The sequence below is a fragment of the Osmia lignaria genome, chromosome 14, assembly GCF_051020975.1.
Source record: "Osmia lignaria lignaria isolate PbOS001 chromosome 14, iyOsmLign1, whole genome shotgun sequence".
Taxonomy (NCBI): domain Eukaryota; kingdom Metazoa; phylum Arthropoda; class Insecta; order Hymenoptera; family Megachilidae; genus Osmia; species Osmia lignaria.
This window is the reverse complement of record NC_135045.1, coordinates 4,040,749-4,052,942: the sequence shown is the minus strand read 5'-3', so window position 1 is coordinate 4,052,942 and position 12,194 is coordinate 4,040,749. Positions and strand designations below refer to the sequence as shown.

Genomic DNA, 12,194 nt, shown 5'->3' with positions numbered 1-12,194 from the left:
TAACATGTACGTACACAACAGACGAAAGGAACAGAATTCACGACTCTGTGGTAACACAGTTTATATAGCTACTTTCGAACGCAGTAACCGTAGTTTCAACACATTTGAAAGATTATTGTTTATCTTTGTCTATATTATTCCACAGAAAAAAGGTACTTTATTGTATTAGATAACAGTATAATTTATTACATTATTATTATTTCCTTATATCCATACGTTTATAGTAACTTGTTTCCTCATATTCAAAGAGATTGCATAAAAAATGGATTTTATATTGACTAATAAAAATTTCCAATGACGTAATAATCTCTGAAGGCAGTAACACAGAGAATATGTATGAATATACAGAAAAAATAAATCATTCAATATCGATACTCAAGTATCAAAATTATGATTGACACTGTTAAAATATTAATATTCAACTTATTACGTATTAACTGTACATAATCGAAAAACACCATAGTACTGCGTCCAACCTTGAAGTACTATAGAACCTGTTATTTTTATTTCTGTAGTATAAAACGGTAATGTATATTTACGTAGAAAGTATAGAACTGAAAGTTTATTAACATTTATATATTTATTTTTTGCTTCTTCCTCTTTCGTTTTTTCTCTTTTTTTGGCTGCAAATATAAAATGAAATAATTCGATGATTTTCAGTTGAAAACTAAAAAATGATTAACAAGTATTTTCTTACCATTTTTTGTTCGAAATTTACTTGTTTTCCTTGACCCGGGGCATTTTTACTGCCGCCCTGAAAACTACTAAAATCTACTGCTTTATAATCGAACCTTTTAGACGGCATCATATGCTGCTTGTTCAAATCTTTAATAACGCGTTTCTTCTCCCCCTTTTTCCGCGATCTAAAAACGAATTTAATTAATTTCTATAATGTATTTGGAAAAGTAGTTAATCCATGGTACCTCTATAATGTCCTTACCGTATTGAATTAGTAACGTTGTTATTCTGAAATCTAACGATACTTTCTTGCATATTTTGTTCTTGCGTTGCTTTTTCTTTATCAATATTTGAACCTCTTTTTCTTTTAAATCCCTTCATTTGACTTAAAGGAGCTTTAGATGGTCTCTTTGTCGGTGAAGTTTCTGATCTATCTTGAGAGACTTGTTTGAAATGCTCAAAAACTCGTTTTTTACTCTCTACTATTTCTGCTTCAGTATCCTTCAGCTTCTCTAAACGTTCTTCATCTTCCTGCTTTTGTTTCTCTCTTTCTCGCGCTTCTTCTTCCGCAACCACAGGAATTACGCGTTTGTATCGTTCAAACGGACTAACAAAGATAAACTTTTTCTTTTTAATATTTTTCTGATTCTTTAATGTTCCCTCATCCTGAAATAAAATATATACATTTATCATTCTATTATCGTACATATGATTAACGTTTTAATTTATCTTACCTCAGATGTAGCTGGACTATCAAATACAGTTACTCTATGTTTTATCGTAGCGAGTGGCGTCTCTACAACATTAACGTTATCTAATAGACACGGTAAATCAGCTCTAGCTTCCATATCATTTGGAATATCATGTGGGGAATACATCCAGGCTTCTGAATTTGACATTTGACTTCTCTGATTTAATCTTTGCCTAAGTTCTCCAAGAACTGGTTTGATAAGTGGTTGTTCCCTAGCTTTCAGTATTATCTTGTGCAGTTTTAATAAATTTTGTCTAACCAAAGGAGGAATAGGATTACAACACGCCAAAATTCCTTGCATCTCACGAGGTAATGTTTCGGCTATATTCAATAACATATGATTTGGCAAAACATAAGCAGTGCTATCGTCTTCTTCTCTTGCAGTAGTATCTCTCCATTTATGTAGCTCTATTAGGGCGTAAAGCTGTTTATTATTGAACATCTTTTGACTCTTTCTGTATATACTCATACAGCTTTCCTCTGTCCATATTGGTTTTATGTAAGTCTTTTTACAAATGTCGGTACTTCGATCATAAACAGATTTCAAAATATTCATCTGTCCATTAGCAAGGTCTATCAAAGCGTTCCTCAAAATGTCTTTTATATACAATAAATAATGCGTGTCCTCTCTAGCATACTTTTGCAGTTCCTCCGGTAACGGTCTTATACGCCAATCAGCCAACTGGAAGTGCTTGTTGGGATCTATGCAACAGTACTGTTTTAGTAAATACGCTAAACTTAAATACGGCAGATTCAGCTGTTTCGCCGCTTGATGCGTATCAAACATATTTACTATATAAAGAGACAGATCTCTTTGGAGCCACTGAATGTCTAAATCGGCTCCGTGAAACACTTTCAGAATCGATGGTTTAGTAAAAATCTCATTTAATTCATGCAGTTCGGAACGCAACGATAGAGTATCTATCAAATAATCTGTATCCCCGGTCGAAATTTGCATTAAGCAAGTTATCCCTTGGAAGCTTCTATAAGAGTGATGCTCTAAATCTACAGCAATTTCTTTGTATCGTTTCAAGTCTTCTAGTAATAATTTAATATCGACTGAATTTTCAATTATTACTAACGGCGTTTCTTCCAAGGACTTATACTTTGTCGGTTGAGACTTTTGTAACTGACTGGCAGGAGGTGAAAACATATCCAATTCATATTCATAAGGGTGACTGAATACTTCACCATTTTCACCCTCTTCCACGTAAATAGATAACGGTTTTAACGAGTTAGGTTTATCCTTAATCTTGGGACACCATGGTTTCGGACGGTTATCAATTTTGTCTTTGAACATTAGCTGAGGTCTTTGAACATTCCTACCTGCCAGCAAGCGTACAGACTGAGCGTTATCAGCAGGTTGCGGCGGTCGACAGATTTCACTGTTCCAACTTCCATTTACTACCTGCTTGTTTGCATGCGTTACCACTAACTCTACTTCAGAACTCCTGGTAATACCAGACTCTTTGTCCATTAATTCATTCTATGACAAATAAGAGTTTGTAGTCATGTAGAGCGTAACTTATTTTCATAAATATTGTACGAAATCTATTTGTACGAAAACTTACAGCTCTGTCCAGAAGGATATCGTTCGTTTCTAACAAAAGATCAAACTTTTCATCAACGGCTTGATTTGAAATATTATTTTTAATACCCGCAGTGGCCATAACGCACTGCATAACGCTTAAGGCCCTTTTTACATTTCGATCTTTAGCATTAACAAAACTAGGAAAACAGGAATAATAACGAAAGTCCGATCCAATTGGCAAATTATTGGCCGCTTTAATCCCAGCTCTTATTACATCAAACGATTCCTAAAATACAAAATAAATTTCATTTGAGAAGAGAATTTTTGGTAAAAGTAGCATTTTGTAACATCTGCGTTAGTTAAACCATACCTGAAGGTAATCGTGAAAATTTGCATAGCCGGGTATGATTTGTTGAACTTCTTTCCTCTCATTTTCTTGCGTTTGATTTTCCGACGATGTTTGGCAATCGCCATTCCAATCTTCCGTGGGATCCATATCGTTAATTATCAATCGTATTTACCAGTTTTGCTTTCATCTACAATTGTTGAATGCTGTAAAAGATACGTGAAACATTGCGATGTGTTTCCCACGAGGATAACCTATACGTCCACGATACCAGTGTCGAGTGACACGATATTGACTAAGCACGAAGGAAGTATAGGAAATAATTGTTTTGATAACCGTACTTTTACAAGCGTTAACAACTTTACATATTATTCATGGCATTTTAGTAGAAATAAAAATAAGAATACAATATGAATAAAGAAACTTTATACCTATACGCTATATCGTATGTCCAGAACGACACCATTGTCGTACATTTAATACAACAGGAAGACACACGAATAACTTTATATAAAATAATATATTTATTTCTAAAGAAAATATCGGTGACAATTAATTAAGATAAAAGCACTTGAGTAATAGGAAATTCACATGATTTCAAAAGCATACGCACAAGTGCATTGATGCATATAGTATATGCGCATATAGTATGGAAACTAATGTTGAAGATGGCTTTAGCACCGACCAATCTATCCGTTCCCCGTTCTCAGTGTTCAAGTCCAAAATTAGTAAATAAAGATGGTGGCAGCGCGTGAGCCGTGTGCGGTATCGTCACGCGAAAAATGTCTGGTAAAGTGAAGTGGAAACGGAGAACGTTCGCGATCTCTCTTAAAAATTGCAAAATTATAGAGACCTAGTGATCGAGTTGATCGTACGGACGATAATAATAGTGTAAATAGTGTACTTTTCTTATATTTCCCCGGGAGCGGATAGCAGCCGCAAAAGAGGATAATTTGGCTCCAGAGTTCACTGTAAGGTACAAATTCTCGCTATTTTTAGACCCTACCCGAGTGTCGATTCTCATTCAGAGCATTCGTTCGTTCCATCGTCGAGTACGAGAGTCGAAAACGGATGTCTAACCGTGAGGAAAAGAACGTTACAAAGCGTCGTCGATTTTCTTTCGTGGGCGTTTTCGATTACTCGATACATAATGTGCGAAGAAGGCTGATCATTGCCTACAAATCTAACGCAAAACCTTTGAATAACGTCGTGGAACTTGTTTCACTTTTGCATCCCGTTCGATAACGTTCGAAGCGATTAGCAGATGTTCCGAAAGAAACTCTTTAAAATATCAGAATGCTATTTTTATAAATAGGAACCTACATACCGTGCTACGCGCTTTAGTTGCATACATTGCACCGGTACGTGTACACGCACACACTGACACACATTTTATTTAACCTAATTGATAGAACGATTCTCTTCGATCGATCCATTCGTCTTACCCGTATCGGGAAGAGAATGTATCGATTATGCTTACGATTCATTTTTGTCTCGATTTTACCTGTCAATATTTACATCGACTTTCGTCGTGTCCTAAGTACGTTGACTCGTGTTACTTGATTGCGTAGAAAGAATTTCGGCGATGAAAGCAACACTTCTTATGCACAACATCTTTTGTTTCGCGAACCTTCTTCCTAGTGACTTTTTATGCGCATCGAAGCGTTCTTTTTTCGAGTGTCACCCTTGCCTATTGTATGGACAAAAATCGCTTCGTTTTTATTTCTCTAGCGATAGAACTTTCCCTGTCGCATAAGTACGTATGCGTGTTTCTTTCTTTTTTTTTCAAGCGCGTTCGAACGTAATACCGCGAAACATTTGCATCGGCCGAAATAGCATAGATCCAGATGGTCGGTCGCGAATGAAATTCACGGAGTGTAGTCTATTAATTCTTCGTGACTCAAACTTTTGTCGCGAGAAATTGCGATCCACGCGTACAATCACCCGCGAGCAACGTATAGATAGAGGGAGAGAGAGAGGTTCATTCATGTATGCAACGCGAGTCGTGCACAGGAATAATAAGGGTTTTAATAATAATACGTGAATCACGAGATACCGTACAAGTTGCCGGATGACGTCACACACGAACGACATCCGACCTCGCGAATAGAAGCGGGGTATCACCGTTTCTCGTTCGATTCGAGATCGATTCGATATTCGAGAATCGAGGAGCAAAGCGCGGGATAGAGGTGGTAGCCTGGTCGAATCGAAAGCTAATCTTTTACCTGGAAAATCTAATTGGCGATTTAATTTTGTACAGGATTTATTGTTAAAAGATCAGACGAATGAAAAGAATTGCTTTCAGAAATAAAATTCTCGGAATAAAATGTGGGTGTTGTATTTTTGTTGGAAAGATCGATTCGATATCCGAGAATCGAGGAACAAAGCGCAGGATAGAGGTGGTGGCGTCCTCGAATCGAAAGCTAACCTTTTAGCTTTAAAACTTAATTGGCGATTTAATTTTGTACAGAATTTATTGTTAAAAGATTAGACGAATGAAAAGAATTGCTTTCAGGAATAAAATTCTCGCAGAGAAGGGTGTCATATTTTTGTTGGAAACCGTGCATCAAGGTTCCTCGAGTTGGCGAGAAATTGTTGAGACAGCGTTACAGCCTAACTACAAAGGCGCGCTCTTCGTTGATGGTCTATATAATTCAAGAGCGCGTAAAAGTGGATCGACGTTGGCAAATTATTCGAACGATCGGTTTGCCAAAGCGGCGCCTTCGCGCGTCGACCCGATACTTTGACCGCGTATCTCGTTTTTCAACACGTTTGTCTTGACATCGACGAAAACCACATTTAACCCTTGGCGCTTGCAAGTTGTTTCCGCTGTAGAGAATAATGGCACCTCGAGGCTTCAGACAAAATATATATATATACTGATCGAATTGAGTAACCTTCTCCTTTTTCGAAGTCTGTTAAAAAATGGTTATCGTCGCCTTTCACTCAATTCTCGAACGCGACGAGTCGAAGTTGGCTCTGTCGAGAGATCGATCGATCGCGTTATTTCTAATCGATTGCTCGGTTGAATTTATCCCGCGTTCTTTTCAGACTTCGCGTTGACAGTAGTATTTTAGAGCCTGTTTATAAATAGCAAGTAAAAAATGATCGCAACCTGGCTACTTGCTTTCTAGAAGCATTTAGGACTCGTTTAGGAATGAAACGGAAGGGAAATTGAAAAATACATAGAGAGCGTTAGCAACGTCGCATGATTATACATTTAATGGAACTTTGTTATTAATGTCTAGAGTGTTGGCAAATGAAAGAAACTTCAGAGCCAGCCAGGTTGGCACTTGAAATGAATAATATGTATTAAATAAACAAAATAAATGTCTTATGAAATGTATGCGACACGATGCTAAAAACTGTCGAGTATTCTATATCATCAAATTCCTTCCTATATTGCAGCACCCTTAATTATATCTTTGACGCGCAATGAACCGGGTAACTCTGAACTTGGTAACCGATCAAATACGTGACATTGATGAAAATTCATGCGTTACCATACACGTCTTACTTTTAATATTTCAGTCGAGTAAGAAACGAATCCTATTAACACGTTTCGCGGCGCGTGGGCCACCGTTGGCTTCGTCAGAGGCGCATATTCTTTGGTTTAAACTTGAAATTTTTCGAATTCGCTTCACTAGGACTGGGATCTAGGTCGATACTCACGAATCCGAACGAATTCAAGAAGAAAAATTTCTATCATCAGGCTTCCGGTTGGCAAAGCGTTAAGAACAAAGAGAATCTCGCGTCGATTCCCGAAAGGAGAGTTTAGAAAGGAAAGGCGCGAGGAAATGGAAGTCATTAGGACATCAGCCCTGAAGTTGGTCTGCCCACGCGGCGGGTCTACGTGCCTGCTAAAAATATCAAAACGCACCGTGATCGAGTATCGAGACCGAGACAGCGATTTCCTATGCGCACGTGTTTCCCTTCCATAGATTGCTCTTCTGAAACTCCAATTACGAAATGAAAAGTGATCATGATCTCGAGGTTCCAATTCAATATTCCTGTGAAATTTGCGGCAAAGGAAGATTGCCAGCGTCGAAGGAAAGCGACGAAATTCGGGTCGATTCGATTAGGTATAACGCGTGCAAGAGGAACGAAGTCGGGTCTCGTCTGGTCGTGGAGGCGAACGTGGTCGCAGGGACAACGATCGGCGGGAGAGACGCAGACCGAAAATAAACTCACCGCATTTCGTCCGTCTGTCCGTCCGTCCTTCTATCTTCCTTCTTGCTTCGAACCGTAAGCCCGATAACCGAGGAGCATGGCCCCTCCTCTGTTAGCCGAACGCGTTATCCGAGATCGCGGGGGTCTCCCGTGTCACCTTGGCGAGAAAAAGAAATCACGCGTCGCGGACGCGAAACCTCCTCGGGTAGAAACTCCTTAACCCTGAAACCAATGGCAATTTAAATTTTGCTTTCAGATACGAGAATAAGGCAAAATGGTGGTCGGCGAGGCGAGCATACACAACATTATGGGAGGTATGGAGAGCACCGGAGGTGTGCGACTTCACAATCACAAACGGAAGTTGAAGCAGAGGTAAGGCGGAGGATCTGCGATCGGTTAACCACCGACGATCGACCGCGAATCTCGAGATTGGCACGTTCGCTAAATACTTGGCGAAACGTAAATAACGCGGGCATCGTTTGTATGCTAGCCAAATTCGTAAAATAGTACAACGCGTACTCGGAACCGTTCGAACTTATAATTCCATGCTTTACTCCGCCCCACCTTTTTCACGCCAGGTTCGACATCATCAAGAAGCTCGGTCAAGGTACATACGGTAAAGTCCAGTTAGGGATCAACAAGGAGACCGGCCAGGAGGTGGCGATCAAAACGATCAAGAAATGTAAAATAGAGACGGAGGCGGATTTGATCAGGATACGAAGAGAGATTCAGATAATGTCGAGCGTCCAACATCCGAACATCATTCATATATACGAAGGTAGAAGAATTCAAGGGTGATAATAAATCCATCCCGTAAATGGCTAGATTTTTATCCCGATCCGTTTCTTGCTTATTTCAGTGTTCGAAAACAGGGAGAAAATGGTACTGGTGATGGAGTACGCGGCCGGTGGCGAGCTGTACGATTACCTGAGCGAACGGAAAAAATTGACCGAGCAAGAGGCTCGCAGGATATTCCGTCAGATAGCCACCGCCGTATTCTACTGTCACAAGCATAAAATCTGTCACAGAGACCTGAAGCTCGAAAACATTCTGCTGGACCAAGTTGGGAACGCGAAGATAGCCGACTTCGGTCTGTCGAACGTGTTCGACGAGCAGAGGCTGTTGAACACGTTCTGCGGCAGCCCTTTGTACGCCAGCCCGGAGATCGTCAAGGGTACACCTTACCACGGTCCCGAGGTCGACTGCTGGAGTTTGGGTGTGCTCCTTTACACCTTGGTATACGGTGCCATGCCCTTCGACGGGTCCAACTTTAAACGACTAGTCAAACAGATCTCACAGTCCGATTATTACGAACCTAAAAAACCCTCTCGTAAGTCTCATTTATCCCCGTCTCCTTCGTATTATTCTATCTTACCATTTTATGTATTCAATGATTAATTATCTGCTCGCAGCCGCTTCTCCCCTCATCAAAGACATGCTGACCGTTCGCCGGTGCAAGCGAGCCGACATCGAAAAGATTTGCACTCATTGGTGGGTAAACGAAGGGTACGAGCAGAATTGTCTGGACATCGCTGAGGAACTAGCGGCCCAAACACCCGTGCGACTTGACCTGCTCCTCTCTTTGGTACCGCAATCCGCTAGCGCGGAGAAGCTGGTCGTGGGCGATCAGCAAACAGCCGGGGATGTCCCGAATGATATGTCTTCCGAAAATCTAGTACCTACCAGATGTCACTCTGTCGGTAGCTTAATGGAACTGGATCAGAATAATTCCGACAGGAGGATCAGGGAATTGCTGGAGGAAGAGCCGAGGACAGCGCCGATCACCGGCGAAGCGAAGAGGAAACTGGAGACGACGCCGTCGATGGACGAGACCGCTGCCGCCGGTGCCAAGCGGAAGGAACGGTCCAGAAAGAAGGAGAAACCGGAAGAGAGGGAACCGAGAACGTACAAGTCCGCATCAAGGTATATAGCCCGATCGTGTGGAGTTCATCTCTCGACTTCTCGTACTAACGCACACGCATCTCATTTTTAATCTCACTGCTGTTCTTGTCCGTTTGGAATTTGCGTGAAAAACTTTCACCACTGTAAAACCATGTATGGATTTCTGTTCGTGTACAGTTAAACGTATGACAATAATACAATGGTGAGTACAGTATACGCTTATAGTGTTATAGAACAAATGAAATTTTCCACGGGTTCCCTATAGTATTCATGATAATACTATATTTACTGTTTCATTGTTGTCATACACTTTAGATCCATACGATTCGTTAAGGATTCATTTCTCCTAAATAAAGGAATAGACGAATAAATCTTTCTTAAAATCGTAGGCATCACTCAGCGCCGATTCCAAACGCCATCACAGAGGAAGCCATGGAGGTGGACCCTACCGTGACCGTTCCTATCAACCCGAGCGTCGATCTGGACACAGTGGAATCCTCGGCAGCTTGTCTGGAGTTGATAAAAGAGTGCAACGAAAGGTTTCCTAGCAAAGAGCGCAGCGAAACGCCGGTCGATGCTCGAAACGAAGCTGAGAAGAAATCTTCCAAGCCCGATGAGGCACAGATGGTCGATGAAGCGGCAAACGCGACACCCGCTCAACCTACGACACCTGTGTCCGAATCGGTCACGGTATCGGACCGGAATGACGCGTCCGCCAGTAACGACGCGATCAATTTAGAAGCGACGCAGAGAGAATTCAAGAAATTGAAAGAGAAGGCACTGTCCCTTGACTCGGAATTGTCCAGCGAAACTAGCGACGTCCCCGGGAAGACGTTCGAGAGGAGACGCTCGAAGATATTCGAAACCGCGGAGAAATTCAATCAAATGGCGTCGAACGTGGACAACGAGAAACCGAAGAAGATCTTCATACCCGGGGTGAATGTAGGAGGAGCGAAAAGGGTGTTCGAGAGGAAAGCTAGTCTCTCTTCAGCGAGTACACCTCCGCCAACGAAGCCCAGCGCTTCTAAAATAATCATCGACGTACCTACGGATGCGAAGAAGAATGAAAAGGTGAAACAAGAGCCTGAAGGACAGGCAGAGGAGGAGAAAAAGAATGAAGATGCTAAGAAGCGAGCTGTGGATATAATAACCGGTGCGATTGGAAAACCACCTGTGCAGAAGAGAGCGAACGGTTCTCCACCGACTTCGCCGCCGAGTCAAGAACCAAAAAAATTGCCATTAAAGATACCAGTTGGTACGAACGATCTGCGCTCGGCTACCGTATCCGTTTCCACCCCTGTCGAGACCAAATTCCCCTTCGAAGATAAAGAATCGGACAGGAACAAACGCGCGACGGTGAGTTTGAAAACGAAATTGAAGCTAACAGAACGGCGTGTCATTCGTGAATCTATCCAATTACCTTTACAGATCTCTACGTCCGTCTCCGGATCCGCGAACGCCGAATCATCCAACGTTGACGATTCCCAGGACGAGCCGAAGATGTCCAGCAAAATGGAGATCACCCTGAAGAGCGCGACTTTACCCAGACCGCGGAAGACCACTAAGGCAGAGATTTCTCTGTCGAGTACTAAACCACAGGAAATTCCCGTGGCGTTCAAATCGGAAGTGGAAGCAAAGATCGACGCGTTCCAGCCACAAAAACTACGGACCCAGAGATCGGAGGTCGCGTTCCCGGTTGCGGCTGCGGTGCCGCAAGCGAATCGAAGCTCCAGCTTGGAACCAGAGGGCAGACCAAGGAGCACTGCACCCAAAGAGAGAATAATACCGATTCAGGTCGGAGCTAAGTCTCGTTTAATACATCTCTCAGCTCGAGGACGTATAAAAACCTATTGGAACGTCCATAGAATGATTATAATCTGTGTTCTGAAGTAACCGCGCGACGCGAGTTAGTCGAAACCTTCTTACTTGGATTTTTATGATTGTAGGTAGAGACGGGTAACCAACAGACGGAACATTCTTCCACACCACCGCCGTCGAAGCTGCCACCCATGCCGCAGAGGTCGATTTCTCAACGATCGGGCTCGTTGTCTCGACAGTCGACCGCTGATTCGGACACGGATAGCGCTCTCGGTTCGACGGTTGGTCCGGAACCGATTAGAAAGAGTCCTCGGGAGTACATAATACCTATTGCCGTGGAAGGCGGAGGATACGTGACTCCTAGGTCGGGCAGCGTAGAACCCGAGAGCAAGACCAGCACCCCGACCAGTGCGAACGCTCCTCGATCCAGGTTTGGTAGACCACGAAGAATGAGTTCTCTTCTATCCGACGCCAGTGAAGACGAATCTCCCTTCTCTACGTTGCACAGGTGAACTAACGTTTACTAATAGCAAAGCATGATCCTCTAGTACTCTACTCCCTTGATTTTATTCTCACCGTCTGTTTTTCTTTTTTTTAGGGACAGTGAAGACCTACTGCAGCGACACATGCATAGACTGAGAAGTTCACGTCCATCGAGGCAGCCACCGGAACACGCTGACAGTCTGTCTTCCGGCGAAGACGACGACGACGACGGTTTTGAACTATTAACCGCTGAGAATCTATTCTCCACGCTACTCTCTCGAGTACGAAGTTTGACGCAGAGGCTAAACGTAGACGATAATCGTACCACCGGTTTCCCGAGATCTCGACTGTTCGATAGACTAGGATCGAACCCGTCGCAAGCTTTCTGGGGTCTCAATAAACCGTTATCGAGGTAATTGCTTCGAAACGTTTTATCTACGCCCTCGTTGGCTCACGAAACCGCGCGTGAATATCCTCAGTTTTCCTCTTTCCATCTGATGACCAACGGTTTGATG

At 42.3% G+C, this 12,194-nt stretch overlaps 2 protein-coding genes across 8 annotated transcripts in view; one reads left to right on the top strand and one right to left on the bottom strand.

Annotated features, from left to right (window-relative positions):
• Positions 1–484: 484 nt before the first annotated feature.
• Positions 485–12,194, bottom strand: part of Rrp6 (exosome component Rrp6) — a 21,227-nt gene continuing 9,517 nt past the window's right edge. The window contains exons 2-8 of one of the 4 annotated variants that reach the window (XM_034331090.2): positions 7,498–7,698; positions 3,331–3,512; positions 3,001–3,246; positions 1,413–2,915; positions 941–1,344; positions 698–863; positions 485–623 (exon numbers count right to left, since the gene is read on the bottom strand). In XM_034331090.2, coding sequence (XP_034186981.2) covers positions 573–623; positions 698–863; positions 941–1,344; positions 1,413–2,915; positions 3,001–3,246; positions 3,331–3,456 — 2,496 coding nt within the window. In that variant the 5' untranslated portion in view covers positions 3,457–3,512; positions 7,498–7,698 and the 3' untranslated portion in view covers positions 485–572. Of the gene's footprint in view, positions 624–697; positions 864–940; positions 1,345–1,412; positions 2,916–3,000; positions 3,247–3,330; positions 3,513–3,737; positions 3,890–4,810; positions 5,202–7,497; positions 7,699–12,194 lie in introns of those variants that run through there. The other 3 variants (XM_076692078.1, XM_076692076.1, XM_076692077.1) reach the window with 3 other exon arrangements.
• The window catches only part of Nuak1 (Nuak family kinase 1), an 18,142-nt gene continuing 9,981 nt past the window's right edge, over positions 4,034–12,194 (top strand). For 2 of the 4 annotated variants that reach the window (XM_034330856.2, XM_034330853.2), the window contains exons 1-9: positions 4,034–4,282; positions 7,733–7,848; positions 8,055–8,254; positions 8,336–8,806; positions 8,889–9,399; positions 9,768–10,734; positions 10,807–11,172; positions 11,325–11,704; positions 11,795–12,091. In XM_034330856.2, coding sequence (XP_034186747.2) covers positions 7,751–7,848; positions 8,055–8,254; positions 8,336–8,806; positions 8,889–9,399; positions 9,768–10,734; positions 10,807–11,172; positions 11,325–11,704; positions 11,795–12,091 — 3,290 coding nt within the window. In that variant the 5' untranslated portion in view covers positions 4,034–4,282; positions 7,733–7,750. Of the gene's footprint in view, positions 4,283–6,896; positions 7,552–7,732; positions 7,849–8,054; positions 8,255–8,335; positions 8,807–8,888; positions 9,400–9,767; positions 10,735–10,806; positions 11,173–11,324; positions 11,705–11,794; positions 12,092–12,194 lie in introns of those variants that run through there. The other 2 variants (XM_034330854.2, XM_034330855.2) reach the window with 2 other exon arrangements.